General features: G+C 46.1%; 1 protein-coding gene across 5 annotated transcripts in view; it reads left to right on the top strand.

The window, feature by feature from the left end:
- Positions 1-17,259, top strand: part of LOC127427291 (actin-binding LIM protein 2-like) — a 95,832-nt gene that overhangs the window by 30,611 nt on the left and 47,962 nt on the right. For all 5 annotated transcript variants that reach the window (XR_007894921.1, XR_007894923.1, XR_007894924.1 and 2 more), the window contains exon 3: positions 4,467-4,650. Coding sequence is in view for 1 of the 5 variants with exons in the window: in XM_051674799.1 (XP_051530759.1) it covers positions 4,467-4,650 (184 nt within the window). In the remaining 4 variants the exon portion in view is untranslated. The remainder of the gene's footprint in view (positions 1-4,466; positions 4,651-17,259) is intronic.

Below are 17,259 nucleotides of genomic sequence, written 5' to 3'. Positions count from 1 at the left end.
GTGTGTGTGTGTGTATATATATATATATATATATATATATATATATATATATATATATATATATATATATATATATATATATATATAATATAGTACTGTGCAAAAGGTTTAGGCACTTGTGAAAAATGTTGCATAGTGAGGATTTCTTCAAAAATAATGCCATAATTAGTTTTCATTTTTCAATTAACATTATCCAAAGTCTAGTAAACATAAAAAAAGCTAAATCAATATTTGGTGTGACTAACTTTGCCTTCAAAACTGCACCAATTCTCCTAGGGACCTAGTTTTTCTTGGTTGTTGGGAAATAGGATGTTCCAAGCTTCTTGGAGAATTCACCACAGTTCTTATATATATTTAGGCTCTCTCAATTGCTTCTGTCTCTTCATGTAATCTCAGACTGACTCGAGGTTCAGTGGGGGTCTCTGTGGGGCAATGCCATCTGTTGCAGGGCTACATGTTCTTCTATTCTATTCTGTTTGCAGAAGGAATGTTTGGGAGTCTAAAATGTATATTACCTATTGACACACTACAGCTAAAGATATAAATAACCATCTTAAGACAAATGTTTTTGTTAAACATCTTATGTGCAAAGACTTTTGCACAGTACTGTATATATAATATATATATATATATATATTAACAGTTGAAGTCAGAAGTTTACATACACTTAGGTTGAAGTCATTAAAACACATTTTTTAACCACTCTACAGATTTAATATTAGCAAACTATAGTTTTGGCAAGTTGTTTAGGACATCTACTTTGTGCATGACACGAGGAATTTTTCCAACAGTTGTTTACAGACAGATTGTTTCACTTTTAATTGAATATATCACAATTCCAGTGGGTCATAAGTTTACATACACTAAGTTAACTGTGCCTTTAAGCAGCTTGGAAAATTCCAGAAAATGATGTCAAGCCTTTAGATAATCAGCCAAGTAGCTTCAGATAGGAGGTGTACCAGTGGATGTATTTTAAGGCCTAACTTCAATCTCAGTGCCTCTTTGCTTGTCATCATGGGAAAATCAAAAGAAATCAATGAAGATCTCAGAAAAACAATTGTGGACCTCCACAAGTCTGGTTCATCCTTAGTAGCAATTTCCAAACTCCTGAAGGTACCACGTTCATCTGTACAAAAATAGTACGCAAGTATAAATACCCATGGGACCACGCAGCCATCATACCGCTCAGGAACGAGATGCATTCTGTCTCCTAGAGATGAACATAGTTTTGTGCGAAAAGTGCAAATCAATCCCAGAACAACAGCAAAGGACCTTGTGAAGATGCTGGAGGAAACAGGTAGACAAGTATCTATATCCACAGTGAAACGAGTCCTGTATCGACATAACATGAATGGCTGCTCAGCAAGGAAGATGCCACTGCTCCAAAACTGCCATAAAAAAGCCAGACTACAGTTTGCATGTGCACATGAGGACAAAGATCTTACTTTTTGGAGAAATGTCCTAAGGTCTGATGAAACAAATATTAAACTGTTTGGCCATAATGACCATCATTATGTTTGGAGGAAAAAGGGTAAGGCTTGCAAGCCAAAAAAAACCACCCCAACCGTGAATCATGGGGGTGGCAGCATCATGTTGTGGGGATGGAGGGACTGGTGCACTTCACAAAATAGATGGCATCATGAGGAAGGAAAATTATGTGGATATACTGAAGCAACATCTCAAGACATCAGCCAGGAAGTTAAAGCTCAGTCACAAATGGATCTTCCAAATGGACAATGACCCAAAGTATAGCTCCAAAGTTATTGCAAAATGGCTTAAGGACAACAAAGTCAAGGTATTGGAGTGGCCATCACAAAGCCTTGAACTCAATCCGATGGAATATTTGTGGGCAGAACTGAAAAAGCGTGTGCGAGCAAGGAGGCCTACAAACCTAACTCATTTACACCAGTTCTGTCTGGAGGAATGGGCCAAAATTCCAGCAACTTATTGTGAGAAGCTCGTGGAAGGCTACCCAAAAAGTTTGACCCAAGTTAAGCAATTGAAAGGCAATGCTACCAAATACTAACAAAGGGTATGTGAAGTTCTGACCCACTGGGAATGTGATGAAAGGAATAAAAGCTGAAATAAATAATTCTTTCTACTATTATTCTGTATGTAAATTTCTGACTTCAACTGTATATATATACAGGGTTGGGAGGGTTACTTTTGAAATGTATTCCACTACAGATTATAGAATACATGCTTAAAATGTAATTTGTAATGTATTCCGTTAGATTACTCAAGGTGAATAACGTATTCTGAATACTTTGTATTACTTCTTCAGCACTGGTAGATTTTTCACTTGTTTTGACTAAAAAAATTCTGCCAGTACAGTAAGACAAAATACATGTTAAAAATTCATTCTCTGAAAAACCTAAATATCTTATGCAGTGCTGTTTCTAAAACAAGATAAATCAAATTGATCTTGTTTTAAGGATTTGTAGATATTTTTACAGGAAAACAATACAAAAATTATTATCAAGAATACAATTTTTGCCCTAATATCAAAGGTCTCACTAGAAAAAAAGAAATTATGATCCAACGTGAATTTTCTTGATAAAAAAATATGATCGTGCCTGGTAGCATGTATGTGTAAAATGGCTAGAAATAGCATTTTAGCTTAGCGTAAAGCTGACAATTTACACAAGGTTTATTTCTATTTCTTGTGCTCCAAACTTACTTCAGACTTATTTCTCTGTCTGCTCATATGAATGCCACACACCATTTTTTTTACCAAATTTTCCTGAACAACAGAGAAGCGGCGCATTCAAACAGTTCTTTCATACTTTCAGAAATCAGAATTTATGCATTTATTAGATTATTTTATAAATATATACATGTGAAGTCAAAGAATAATCTTTAATATTCTAGGTGGGCCTGGGTTACCACCCTTGGCTACATCACTGGACTCAACAGAGAAAAATATTGGTCCGGGATTGCTTTTGTGGAGACTTAATGGAGTTCTTCATCTCTGTTTCTCCTCAAATTTCTTAGGAAAATAAATATGGACAAAAATGAGACAATCATTGGCGTACAATATAAGTATAGAGCTATAAAATTAGGCTATGTGCTATAAATGTGGTTAGCATAGCCCAGGTGATGTGGTCTTGAAAGAATTTACTGAGCAGTACTTCATACTGACATGACTCAGACTTTTGATTGCCAACTTTGGTGTCTTGGCAAGTCTATAAGCACAGTTTGAGACATTGTTAAAATCTTTTCTGAAACTCTAAAGCAGACACATGAGAGCTACAATACTAGGACATTTTTCTCGGGAGAAAAATCACAGAAATTTGAGACTCAAGATAGAATGTCCATTTGCTCCCAGTGAAATCACTGCTGAAATTTCATGGCTGTCTAGAAGTACCAACTGAGATATTGTACAAATATATAGTATAAAGTGATATAGTGTATATAGTGTAAAGATATTATAGTGATTTGATATTATATAGATGTCATTTGTGATTTTTATTTCCAATGGGCTCCTTGACAACAGTTTCCCTATATACAGTTCCCTTTCTAATGTATTGACAATGTCCCCCTGTAATGAAAAAAGTAAACTAAATGACATTAGGTCATTACAGGACAAAGGTATTAACTTGTTAGTTGTTGTATTTGCTTGTTAGTAGCTATAGCAGACAAAAACAAGGACTTTATAAAGAAGGAGGGCCTACATTTATTTGGTGTAATGTTCAGAGCGTTATATCTCAGCTCATGATAGAAAGACAAAAGTATGGGAGAAAAGGAAATTCCACTGTTATCATTTACCTCAGAGGAGGTGGAAAATGGATTGGTCCTGACAATGATGTCATCTGAGCATTTGTAAATGTGTGTATTATGTTCTTGATGTGTTTCCTGTTTTAGTGGAAAAAGGACTGTGAGAAAAGCAAAAAGAGAAAGGAGAAATGGAAGGGGGTAAAATTAGGCGAAGGTTGTGTTTCAGTGTGTTTTGTCCAGTCCACTCCATGCACCTGCCCAGTCTCCATCCTCTGGATGATGTCATGGTGTGCTGATACTTATCAGGACACACACAACAATTAGCCTGTACACATAAACTAAAGGAAACACACACACCGAAACACATGATTTGGCTAAATGTGAGCTGCTGGCAGTCATTATGGATTTTATTAAACAATGGGCTTCTAAGATGTTCCAGCTTAAAGGAATAGTTCACCCAAAAGTTCTGTTATCATTTACTCACCCTCATATCATTTCAAACACATAAAACTTTCTTTCTCAGAAAAATATATTTTTGAAGAATGTATTTATCACTCTTTTCCATGTTATTACAATGAATGGAGACTTGAGCTTTCAAGCTCAAAAAAGGGTGCAAAAGCACTATAAAAGTATCATAAAAGTGTTTTATGCAGACTTTGCACTATAATTTAAGTCTTCTGAAGATGATACAATCGTTTTGTAACTTTGTAACTATTGTAACTGTCTCTCTCTTGTCTCTTACTCTTCAGTTTGTGGATGTGACTTGGCTCGGGGAGGCTTTTTTGTGCGACAGGGCGAGTATATCTGCACTCTGGATTATCAGCGCCTCTATGGCACCCGCTGCTTCAGTTGTGAAGAGTTCATTGAAGGAGAAGTTGTGTCTGCCCTGGGCAAGACATACCACCCTTGCTGCTTTGTCTGTGCCATCTGCAAGTAAGACACACATCATTTACAAACACACAAACACACATTCACCATCAGTGCTTTTAACAGTTTTAGCCAGTGGCGATTTGTCAGGGCCAGCAAAGCCTTCCCTGCTGGCGTAATATGCCTAATAAATTAATATTTTTTCATCCTTTCATTCTCATTGACCTTTTTGCCTATGTATAATCGCTTTCCACTCTTAATTAATCTACAAACGAATAGCAAAAGGCAAAAAGTTTATCCAATCAGAATTTTTCCTCGATGCTTACAAGCAAAGTGTAACAACTGTTTCACAATTCGCATGCCCGAAGCCATGCTCCTTAGCTGAAGCAGCACGTGAGTCTGAGCTCCACCCTGTCAGGCCTTCAGAATTTCTGCAGAATCCCTCAACAGTGCAAATGAATGAGCATCTAAAGTCAGATTGTCAGATTCATCAGCCAATCAGATTGATTTATTTGTTCTTGGTGGGTGTGGTCTTTAGGATATGTCCCAATCCAGGGCTTCTAAGTGGCCTTGAGTGACACAATCACGCTTCAAGTGATGTACGTTATTTGAAAGCGAAGAGCGCGAGATCTTGCTGACGAGTCGGCTGTCATCACTGCTGTTATTGCAGTTGAGAAAGAGATCCTTATGGATTTAAAAACCTAAGATGTTCTGCATGATCGTGCGACTGATAATTTAAACAGGAAAGGAGGGCTGATTTTCACTTCAAGCTAATTGGTAAGTGCTTTTTGCATTGTTATAACAACATCAGGAGTTTTCTAAGTGTAAATTAGGCTGGCTGGAGCATTCATTGTCAGATCAAGTTTTGAAAAGTAACCATGTACCCTTAGGAAACAAAATTTATTGCAAGCAACATTTAAATTTCAAATATTAGATTGCTTTTTCTTCGTATTAGACCTCCTTGGTTCTGGCTTTCATCCTTGGACGTGTTTTTAATGTCAGTTGGTATTATTAGTTGGCTGCGACGTAATGTATGATAAGCATACGGTGTCTTATTCATTGTGAAACTGTGTTTTCTTAATGGCATGAATCGTACTGAAGGCCTAGACTTAAAATGCACGGGCCGCCACTGGTTTCAGCTCTGTCATTTAAAAAAATTATGGTTGTGCATTCATGAAAGCTCATATAGCCGCCTTCGATCGTGTTATGTTTCTGCAACTGAATGTGTGTGTGTGAGCAGGGGCATAGCAGTCATTTTAAATGTGTGCGTGTTGGGGGGGGGTGACACAGCTGTCAGTAGGTGGCTCGCAAAACTTACAGTGCATTATTAATATATTACAGTATATGTTAATATATAAGTATGATATATGTATTATATTAATATATAAGTATTATATACTTGTAGTATTTGTAGTATTTTAAAGATTCAAGTATTGCAAATGAATTGCAAAATTAGCTGCAAAAATAAAGGGCATCTTGTGGAGCACTTGCTTCTGTTTCACACATGACAATAAAAGACTGAGCACAAGCTGGTCCTTGAATAAATTATTTAATAAATTACAATAATGACAATGGTGCATGTGCACAATTTTATTTTTTCCTCTGTGCTTGAGCATTGTGGGATTTAAATGCATCCAAGTGGCTCGAGTGTTTTGACTACATTCACCAAAATTCGTTCAGATTAATTTAATGATTCAGTGACCATTTCTGGTGATGCCAGAAGAAAATTTTAATCCTTCAAAATTTTTATGTCTATAGACCCCAAAGAGACTTTTAAGGTTTTAAGCATTATAAGAACAAAGCAAACTGTCCTGGTTACTTGTCTAACCTCCGTTCCCTGATGGAGGGAACGAGACGTTGTGTTGATGTAGTGACACTAGGGGTCACTCTTGGGAGCCCGAGACACCTCTGGTCTTTGATAAAAGGCCAGTGAAAATTGGCGAGTGGTATTTGCATCCCACTTCCCCAGACATACGGGTATAAAAGGAGCTGGTATGCAACCACTCATTCAGGTTTTGTGCTGAGGAGCCGAGACAAGGCCTGGCCATTTCAGCGGGTAGTTCAGCATTGTGGCTGGAGGGACACAACGTCTCATTCCCTCCATCAGGGAACGGAGGTTACGCAAGTAACCAGGACGTTCCCTATCTGTCACTCACTCGACGTTGTATCGATGTAGTGACACTAGGGGTCCCTATACGAAACGCCGCAACTGGCTGAACTGTGTTATGTGAACTGGCGGTGTGTGATGGGCAGACCACTGTGTGCCTCGTAGCCAGCGCACCAGGCCGACACGCAACCTCCCCCAACGTTGTTATGAGTGTCGAATGGCCCTTTGGGGACAAGTCGACTGTCCAAAAGATAGAGACAGGCTAGCCCAGTCGTGGCCTCTTATCCTCTTTTTTCCCTCTCCCCAGAAAAAAGGAATTAACCGACTGGGGCCACCAGGTCTAGTCGGGGGGGGGGTCACTCCCAAGGGGAAGACACCGCGGAGACCACACCCCGCCCGGGGGGGGGGGGGGTGTATTTTGAGTGGGAATACGTTACATGGTCTTGCCAAGCTTTGTCGGAAGTATCATGTGGAAAAGTCCCACGGTAGGTCCTACCCTACAGGGGAGGAGTTTCTACAAGCATGGTGACTGGGGCAGAGGGGCCTCTACCCAAGGAAGACGCAGTTTACCAACAGGGAAACGAATTAGCGGAAGATATACATGGGGTTAACTATGGGGATCCACCACATGCGGAGCACCTACCCCAGTACAGGGCTTAGTTAGCACATGTACTGAGCCGGCAGCGAGTTTCTTCTCAAACTCGTCTGCCACAGGGCTCGGAGGAAATCATCCAAGGAACAATGTTTGTGAACACTACTGGGAGTCAACAGCGCATGTCTTCAGCTCAGGGGAGGTAAAAGGCGCTATGCGCAAGCGATACACCCGGCCAGCTGTCCTGGACTTACCTGCTTGTGCATGCCACTACACAGGACGAAACCGGTTCCACCCGGAGATTGTAGAACCTCGCAAAGGTGTTGGGTGTTGCCCAGCCCGCTGCTCTGCAAATGTCTGTTAGAGAGGCGCCACTGGTCAAGGCCCAGGAGGCCGCTACACCCCTGGTAGAATGGGCTCATAGCCCTGCCGGGGGCGGCACGTCCTGGGCATGATATGCCATTGTTATTGCGTCAGTGAACCAGTGGGCGATCCTCTGCTTGGAGACAGCGCTTCCTTTCTGCTGTCCACCAAAGCAGACAAAGAGCTGCTCAGAGACTCTAAAGCTCTGCGTGCGATCCAAATAGATGTGTAAAGCGCGCACCAGACACAGCAACGTCAGGGCTGGGTCTGCCTCCTGGGGCAGCGCTTGCAGGTTCATCACCTGGTCCCTAAAAGGGGTCGTGGGAACCTTGGGCACATAGCCCGGTTGGGGTCTCAGGATCACGTGAGAGTAGCCCGGACCGAACTCCAGGCATGTTTCACTGACAGAGAACTCTTGCAGGTCTCCTACCCTCTTGATGGAAGTGAGCGCAGTCAGGAGGGCATTCTTCAAATAGAGTGCCTTAAGCTCAGCTAACTGCAAGGGCTCAAAAGGGGCTCTCCGTAGACCCTGAAGAACTACAGAGAGGTCCCATGAGGGGACGAGGCGCGGTCTGAAGGGATTCAACCTCCTGGCACCTCTCAGGAACCTGATGATCAGGTCATGCTTCCCTAAGGACTTACCGTCCACTGTGTCGTGGTGTGCCGCTATAGTGGCTACATACACCTTCAAGGTGCAGGGGGACAGCCGCCCTTCTAACCTTTCCTGCAGGAAGGAAAGCACCAATCCAACTGCGCATCTCTGGGGGTCTTCGCGAACAGACGCCACTTAAAGGCATACAGGCACCTCGTAGAGGGTGCCCTAGCCTGAGTGATCGTGTCTACCACCGTGGGTGGTAGGCCGCTTAAGTCTTCCACGTCCCATCCAGGGGCCAGACATGGAGATTCCAGAGGTCTGGTCGCGGGTGCCAGATGGTGCCCCATCCCTGAGAAAGAAGGTCCTTCCTCTGGGGAATTCGCCAGGGGGGGCTGTCGCAAGGAGTGTGAGGTCTGAGAACCACGTCTGGGATGGCCAGTAGGGTGCTACCAGGACAACCTGCTCCTCGTCCTCCCTGACCTTGAACAGGGTCTGTGCAAGTAGGCTCACTGTGGGAAACGCATATTTGTGAAGTCCAGGGGGCCAGCTGTGTGCCAGCGCGTCTACGGTGGGTGAGTTGTGACATACAATGGGAACGCAGACTGCCTTGACGGTTGACATATGCTACCGTTGCTGTGTTTTCTGTCTGAACTAACACATGCTTGCCCTGGATCAGTGGCCAAAACCTCCGCAGGGTGAGCAGAATTGCCAGCAACTCGAGGCAGTTGATGTGCCAACGCAGCCGCGGGCCCATCCATGAGCCGGCAGCTGCGTGCCCATTGCATACAGCACCCCAGCCCATTTTGGAGGCGTCTGTTGTAACGATGCACCTGGAGACCTGCTATAGGCAAACGCCTGCCTGTAGAAACGTGAGGTTGGTCCAAGGGCTGAAGAGGCGGTGACAGATCGGCGTGATGGCCACGCGATTTGTCCCGCAGCGCCATGCCCATCTCGGGACTTGAGTCTGAAGCGGTCTCATATGCATCAACCCGAGCAGAGTGGCCACCACTGAGGATGCCATATGCCCCAGGAGCCTCTGAAACAGTTTCAGTTGAACCGCTGTCTTCTATCTATACACCTCCAAACAGGTCATCACCGACTGTGCGCGCTCGCTCGTGAGACACGCTATCAATGAGACTGAGTCCAACTCCAAGCCGAGAAAAGAGATGCTCTGAACCGGGAGGAGCTTGCTCTTTTCCCAGTTGACCCGAAGCCCTAGTCGGCTGAGGTGCGAGAGCACCAGGTCCCTGTGTGCACACAACACATCCTGAGAGTGAGCTAATATTAGCCAATCGTCGAGATAGTTGAGGATGTGAATGCCCACTTCCCTTAGCGGGGCAAGGGCTGCCTCTGCGACCTTCGTGAAGATACGAGGGGACAAGGACAGGCCGAAAGGGAGGACCTTGTACTGATACGCCTGACCCTCGAATGCAAACCACAGGAAGGGTCTGTGTCGAGGTAGAATCAAGACGTGGAAGTACGCGTCCTTCAGGTCTACCGCCACGAACCAATCTTGATGCCGGACGCTCGCTAGAATACGTTTTTGCATCAGCATCTTGAACAGGAGTCAGTGTAAGGCCCGGTTCAGTACTTGCAGGTCCAAGATTGGCCGCAACCCACAGCCTTTTTTCGGTACAATGAAGTAGGGGCTGTAAAACCCCTTCTTCATCTCGGCCGGAGGGACAGGCTCTATCGCATCCTTCCGTAGGAGGGTAGTGACCTCCACGCGCAAGGTAGCGGTGTTCTCGCCCTTCACCGAGGTGAAGTGGATGCCGCTGAACCTGGGCGGACGCCTGGTGAAGTGAATCGTGGCGGGGCGGAGCCTGAGGTGCCACACTGTGTCATGGCCGTGCTGAGTTCAGGGACATCGAAGTACTTACCTGGCTCCTTGTGACCACCCTCGGAACAGCCTGGGACAGGGGAGGAAGAGGCCTGTCCTCGTGACATCTGGACGCGCAGGGGCCGGGAGACCGCCGCTGGAGTGCCAAACCTGCCACGGTGGGCTCCACGCCGGCGCTGGGCTGCAGGGTCGGGCTGCGGCGGAGCCGGTGTAGTCACCATAGGGGGACGCCCTTGGCGACGAGCAGACGGGGTGCGGGATCTTGAGCCGCACCGGGGCAGGATGTGCTGGATAGCCTCCGTCTGCTGCTTCACCGCTGAGAACTGCTGGACAAAGTGCTCGACGGTGTCGCCGGACTGGCCACCTGGGAAATGGGGGCGCCAAGGAACCGTGCCTTGTCAGCCTCTCCCATCTCGATCAGGTTGAGCCAAAGGTGGCGCTCCTGGACCACCAAGGTGGACATCACCCGCCCGAGAGACCACGGCGTGACCTTCGTCTCCCGGAGAACGAGGTTGGTCACTGAGCACAGCTCCTACATCAATCCCGGGGCAGAACTACCCTCATGCAGTTCCTTTAGCGCCTTGGCTTGGTGGACTTGCAGGAGAGCCATGGCGTGCAGGGTGGAGGTGGCTTGTCCAGCGGCACTGTAGGCTTTGGCTGTCAGGGACGACGTAAACCTACAGGCCTTGGACGGGAGCTTTGGGCGCCCATGCCTGGTGGCGGCACTCTGCGGGCATAGGTGCACCGCGAGTGCCTCATCCACCGGGGGTATTGTGGAATAGCCCTTGGCCGCCCCACCATCGAGGATAGTGAGGGCAGGGGAGCTGAAAGATCGGGACCGGGCAGTAAAAGGTGCCTCCCACGACCTTGTCAGCTCCTCATGCACTTCCGGGAAGAAAGGACCGGGGCGGGGCTGTGAGCGGCGCCGTGAGCCCAGGAACCAATCATCGAGCCGCGAGGGTTCAGGGGAGAGTGGAGGGTTCCACTCTAGCCCGACGCTCGTGGCTGCCCACGAAAGCATGTCCGTCATCTCTGCGTCAGCATGTGACTGGGCGACCGCACCCGAAGGGAGGAGCCCAGCTGAGGCTTCCGCGTCTGACTGGACGATCCCGCTCTCCGATGCTGTGCTCGAGAGCTCATCACCTTCGGGGGCTCCGAATAAGAGGTCGAACTCGCCGTGAGACGAGCCGGCGGACTCATCCGAAAGCCTGATCGGGGCAGACGAGCGTGCTGGGGAATGGGAGGTCCGTGGGGGGATGCCTGGAGGAGGTGGTCCCATTGGGGTTCCCAAATCGCCCCCAGTGCTAGCCGCGCTGGCCTCATACCCGGGAGTAGAAGGACCCAGGCGGGGAGCCTCTGGGGTGGCTTGCTTTCTTATGGAGGCAAGCCGCGACCGCATCGTTGCCATGGACATGTTCTCGCAACGTGTATATGACCCATCCACGAACACTGTCTCCGTGTGAGCAGCGGCCAGACACGAAAGACAGTGATCGTGGCCATCAGAAGGCGAGAGATAACGAGCGCAACCAGGAATAACACACAAACGGAAAGACATCTTTAAAAAGACGCGTCTTTAAAAAGATGTTCCGTGTGTGCCGCTCTTTTAGAGAAATATACTCTTTTTTAGAATATATTCTTTTATTTCTGCCGAAGCGCCCAGGGGCGTTCTCTGCAGTGCACCAGTGCAAAGGAGGGAGAAGCCGCTGAAATGCGCCGTCAGATCCAGCAGAGGAGAATGAACAGCCGTGGGAATTCAGCTCAGTGAGCATCGACCGTTTGGCTCCGAAGAGAAATTCAGCCGTTCGGCCCCGTTTCACAGCCGGCCATTTGTCATTTCCCAGTTCTCCCTATGGCCAGTCCATCCCTGCCCACAAATAATGTCTTTGAGAGTACAAAGCTACAATTAATATTTTAAAACTGTCCAAATTTATGAAGAGATATTGAATGTCTCATAATTTATTTTAATTAATTATTACCTTATCATTTCCAGAGACCCCAGTTATTGAACTACAGTAATTACATTCACAAAAAAAAAAAAAAAAAAAAAACCTGTAAAGACCTAAGCAAACAAGTCCTCTTTTTTACTTTCTGCAATCAATTTCCATTTTTTTCTCTTCCAAATAAATTTTTTTAATATTTATTGTGCATACCTCCCACTTTCTCATAAATTCGCCCCTCCATGACGCCTACTGCAATGCATGTCATAGAGCCAGATTTCAGCCACAAGTAAACAAACAAATTCACATCGGGTTTTGTATTTGTTCGACAATCCTGTCGAATTTGGAGAATAGATTGTATTTATTTGTTAAATATGGTGTAGGCTCATATTTGCAAATCGTTTTCTGTTTGTTTGAGAGTCGAGTTTTCCTTTGTGATGCAGATTGGGTTTGTTTGCAAAACGTTCTATTTGTTAGTTTACTTGTGGCAGAAATCTGGCTCCATAAAAGTGCCACTTGACGCTGACGTTGAGCAAAGTGTTGATGCCTCAACTCAACTCATGTGAAATGCACTTTACAATGACAAAAGGGCATTATTGAAACTCAAAAATTATTGTTATTAGGCTTTTATTGTCTTTTCTGATAAAAGTCATGCCCAGCAGTTTAAATACTATAGGAAAATGACACAGTAGATATGCTTTGTTCTTATACTGCTTAAACATTCTACAGAAGTCAGTTGATTTTACATGCAAATTTTAATAAAGGAGAAGGTAAGGACATTATTGATACTCGTTATTAGCCTGTTATTAGACTATTGTTGTCTTATTGGATGAAATGTCATGCTCGGCAGTTCACAAACTGAACAGAAATATAGATCTGCTTTGTTCTTAAATTGCTTAAATACTATAAAGTCTCTTGGCAGATTTTGGGTGCATAAAATGTCCTGGAAATTTGTGCATTGAAAAGAGTGGGAACCCTGGTTAAGTGTATGCTCTGCTCCCAGGCCACTTATTTCCAGAGTGGTGCAGGATGTCCCTTAGTATCTGAATGGATGCTGTGCGTGTGTACATGTGACATTGTTTAGGATGAGTCCTTTCTACATTTCCATAGCAATGCCCATGTTTCTCTGGACTCAGTGTACCCAGTTTGGTCCCTTTGGTGCAACAGGATCTTAAATCACCTCGTAAATATCTCATTTGTAGTTACTCTGGGTGGCTCTACCCAGCATCTCCCATTCCAGCACATAGTGTTTTCTACCTTTGCCAGTTAGTAATTATTATTGCTGCTATTATTATAACTATAATGGTAGGCTCAGGCTGGTGGTAAGTGTAATAGGAGGTCTGAAATGTAGCTTTTGCTCTTAAAGTATGAACTTCTTTATAAAAATAATTGTCTGAAACTAGCCTTTAGATTTGAGTGGCTTCAACCTCAGAGTTGGCTGATCATAGCTGGTTTAATCTGGTCTCCCAGCCTTACCTGCTGAAAAGTGATCAAAACCCCTATAAAACCAGCCAACAAACAAGCTTGACCAGACTGGGAGACCAGCTATGACCAGCCAACCAGCATAGGCTTTTATTTTTTCAGCAGGAACACCATGACTGAATTCATTTCATACTAATGATAATACATCCAAAATAAGCCAAAGTAGCATCAACAACAATTGTGTGATAATAGTGTCTAGAATGAATGTGATTACATGTAGATTCATTATAGGAATGCTACCTTTATGCTGTTCCAAACCTGTATTACTTTCTTTCTACTGTAGAACACAAAATGAGATGTTTTGCGGAATATTCATGCTACACTTTCTCATATAAAAAAAATGAATGGGGACTAATGCTGTTGAACTCCAAAGAAGACACAATAGGCAATACGTATAGCATTGTTTCAGGTACATAATACAATTTAAGTCATTATTTGCTGAAAATCTTAACCTTCTGCCGCATCTCTGAAATCTTATTTACGTTTATGTATATTCCAAAATTGCACATAAAGATGTGCTGTACCACATTTGGCATCGATGATGGGGTTTACATGCACACCATTATGCTGATAACAAAAAACAAATTGTGTTTACATGGCATTTTAAAACATCAAGTTATTCTCTACTTTTGACGTTAAAACATAAACAGACCTGCACACAACACTTAAGCACACATTGATTAAGCTGGTAAGAACGTGTTAGAAAGCACAATTGGTGTGAGATTGTGCATGTAAACGCACTTTATGGTAATTTGGCAATCACTAACTTGCTATTTATGTTGCATTTCTGATGCAATTTTTGTAGGATGAATGCATCCATCCACATTCACTTTCATTGTATAAAAAGAGTATCACACATTCTGCTGAGTTGTTATCCCGTTATGTTCTGTAGAAGTCAGAAAGTCATATGGATTTGAATGAACAACATAAGGGTGAGTAAATGACAGAATTTTCATTTTTGGGTGAACTATACTTTTAAGAGTGCATTTGTCTTTCTTAAACTCAGTATGGTTTATAAAAAATACAAAATAAAGCAGTACAGTGATTCAAGCGAAGTTTGTAATACAGTTTTTACAGTGTTTGGCAAAAAAATGTTTTAGTGTCTTATCCTACCTTTCATTGATATAATGTAGTTTCCTTTCTGTCACTCACTCAACGTTGTGTCGATGAAGTGACACTAGGGGATATCCTGGGAGCCCCAGACATCTTTGATCTTTGAGAAATGGCCAGTGACAATTGGTGAGTGGAATTTGCATGCCACTCCCCCGGACATACGGGTATAAAAGGTGCTGGAATGCAACCACTCATTCAGATTTCTTCTTCGGAGCCGAATGGTTGTGTTCATTCAAGCTGAACTACTACTGGTCCATTCATCTCTCTTGCTCTCACGAGCTGTTGGTCTTACGGCGCATTACAGCGGTTCTCCCCCTCTTGCACCGGCGTTGTGCAGAGTACATCCCTGGGCACTTCAACAGCGAGAAAAAAAAGAGTATATTTTCTCTCTAAAAGAGAATATTTCCAACTAAAAGAGTGGCACTCACGAAATTGTCTTTTTCAAGATGCCTTTTCGTTTCTGTATCCTTCCTGGTTGCGGTCGCTATCTCTCCGCTTCTGACGGCCACGATCGCTGTATCTCGTGTTTGGGTGTTTCCCACGCAGAGACATCATTCGTGGATGGTTCATGTCCTCATTGCGAGAACATAACCATGGCTACGTTGTGGTCACGGCTTTCTTTCATCAGAAAGAAAACCACCCCAGTGGCTCCCCGTCTCGGTCCTTCTACCTACGGGTATGAGGCTGAGTCAGTTAGCACTGGGGGCGATTTGGGGACTTCAGTGGGAGCTTCTCCGACGGGTAACCCCCTACGGACCTCCCATTCCCCTGCACGCTCGTATGCCCCGGCCAGGTTCTGGAATGAGACCGCGGGCCCGTCTCAGGGCGGGTTTGCGGCCTCGTTTGGAACTCGCGAAGAGGATGAGATATCCATTGCATCATCGGAGAGTGGGCTCGCAGTGTCTGACGCAGAAGACTCGGCTGGACTCCCACCCTCGGGTACGGTGGTCCAGTCACAGGCGGATGCGGAGCTGGCGGCCATGCTTGCTCGGGCAGCCTCGAGTGTCAGGCTGGAGTGGAACCCTCCGATCCCCCCCGAACCCTCGTGGATCGACGATTGGTTCCTGGGGCCAGAGCGCCACTCACGGCCGCACTCTGCCCCCGTTCCTTTCTTCCCAGAAGTGCATGAGGAGCTTACGTGGTCGTGGCAGGCACCTTTTACTGCCCGCACCCGATTCACGAACTCCTCTGCTCTCACTACCCTCGATGGTGGGGCGGCGAGGGGGTACTCTCTGAAAATCTTTTCAGAGGCTCCTGGGGCATATGGCATCCTTAGCGGCGGTCACGCCGCTCGGGTTGATGCATATGAGACCGCTTCAGCATTGGCTCCAGACTTGAGTCGTGAGATTGGCATGGCGCCATGGCGAACACCGCGTGCTCATCACACAGGTCTGTCACCATCTGTTCAGCCCTTGGTCCGACCTAGCGTTCCTACAGGCAGGAGTTCCCCTAGGACAGGTCTCCAGGCACAGCATGGTTACGACGGACGTGGCTGGTGCACTGTGTGCAAAGGGCACGCAGACGCCGGTCCTTGGACTGGTCCGCGACTGTGTTGGCACATCAACTGCCTCGAGTTTCTGGCAGTATTGCTCGCCCTGCGGAGGCTTTTGCCGTTGATCCGGGGCAAGCACGTGTTGGTCCGGACGGACAACACGGCGACGGTTGCGTACATCAACCACCAAGGCGGTCTATGCTCTCGTCGAATGTCACAACTCGCCCGCTGTCTCCTCCTCTGGAGTCAGCAGCGGCTCAAGTCGCTGCGAGCCACTCATATCCCGGGCAACCTCAACAGCACAGCGGATGCGCTGTCGTGGCAGGTCACGTTCAGGGGAGAGTAGAGACTCCACCCTCAGGTGGTCCAGCTGATCTAGAGTCGATTCAGTCAAGCGCAGGTGGACCTGTTCGCTTCCTGGGAATCCTCCCACTGCCCACTCTGGTATTCTCTGACCGAGGCTCCCCTTGGCACAGACGTGTTGGCACACAGCTGGCCCCTGGGGCTGTGCAAGTATGCGTTTCCCCCAGTGAGCCTACTTGCACAGACGTTGTTATTGGCCCAACCGGACTTGGTTCTCAGACCTCACGCTCCTTGCAACAGCCCCCCCCCCCGGCGAATTCCCCTGAGGAAGGACCTTCTCAGGAACGGGGCACCATCTGACACCCGCGACCAGACCTCTGGAATCTCCATGTCTGGCCCTTGGACGGGAAGTGGAAGAATTAAGTGGCCTACCACCGGCAGTGGTAGACACAATCACTCAGGCCAGGGCTCCCTCAACGAGGCGCCTGTATGACCTGAAGTGGTGTCTGTTCCCTAAGTGGTGTTCTTCCCAACGCGAAGACCCCCAGAGATGCGCAGTCGGATCAGTGCTTTCCTTTCTGCAGGAGAGGCTGGAGGGGTGGCTGTCCCCCTCCACCTCGAAGGTGTATGTAGCCGCTATATCGGCACATCATGATGCAGTTGATGGTAAGTATTTGGGGAAGCACGACTTGATCGTCAGGTTCCTGAGAGGCGCGAGGAGGTTAAACCCCCCCAGACCATGCCTCGTTCCCTCGTGGGACCTCTCCGTGGTCCTTTGGGGTCTACGGGGAGCTCCATTTGAGCCCCTAGAGTCAGTAGATTTAAAGGCGCTCTCTTTGAAGACTGCCCTC

Source organism: Myxocyprinus asiaticus, chromosome 36, assembly GCF_019703515.2.
Source record: "Myxocyprinus asiaticus isolate MX2 ecotype Aquarium Trade chromosome 36, UBuf_Myxa_2, whole genome shotgun sequence".
NCBI lineage: Eukaryota > Metazoa > Chordata > Actinopteri > Cypriniformes > Catostomidae > Myxocyprinus > Myxocyprinus asiaticus.
This window is presented reverse-complemented; position numbering and strand designations above follow the sequence as displayed.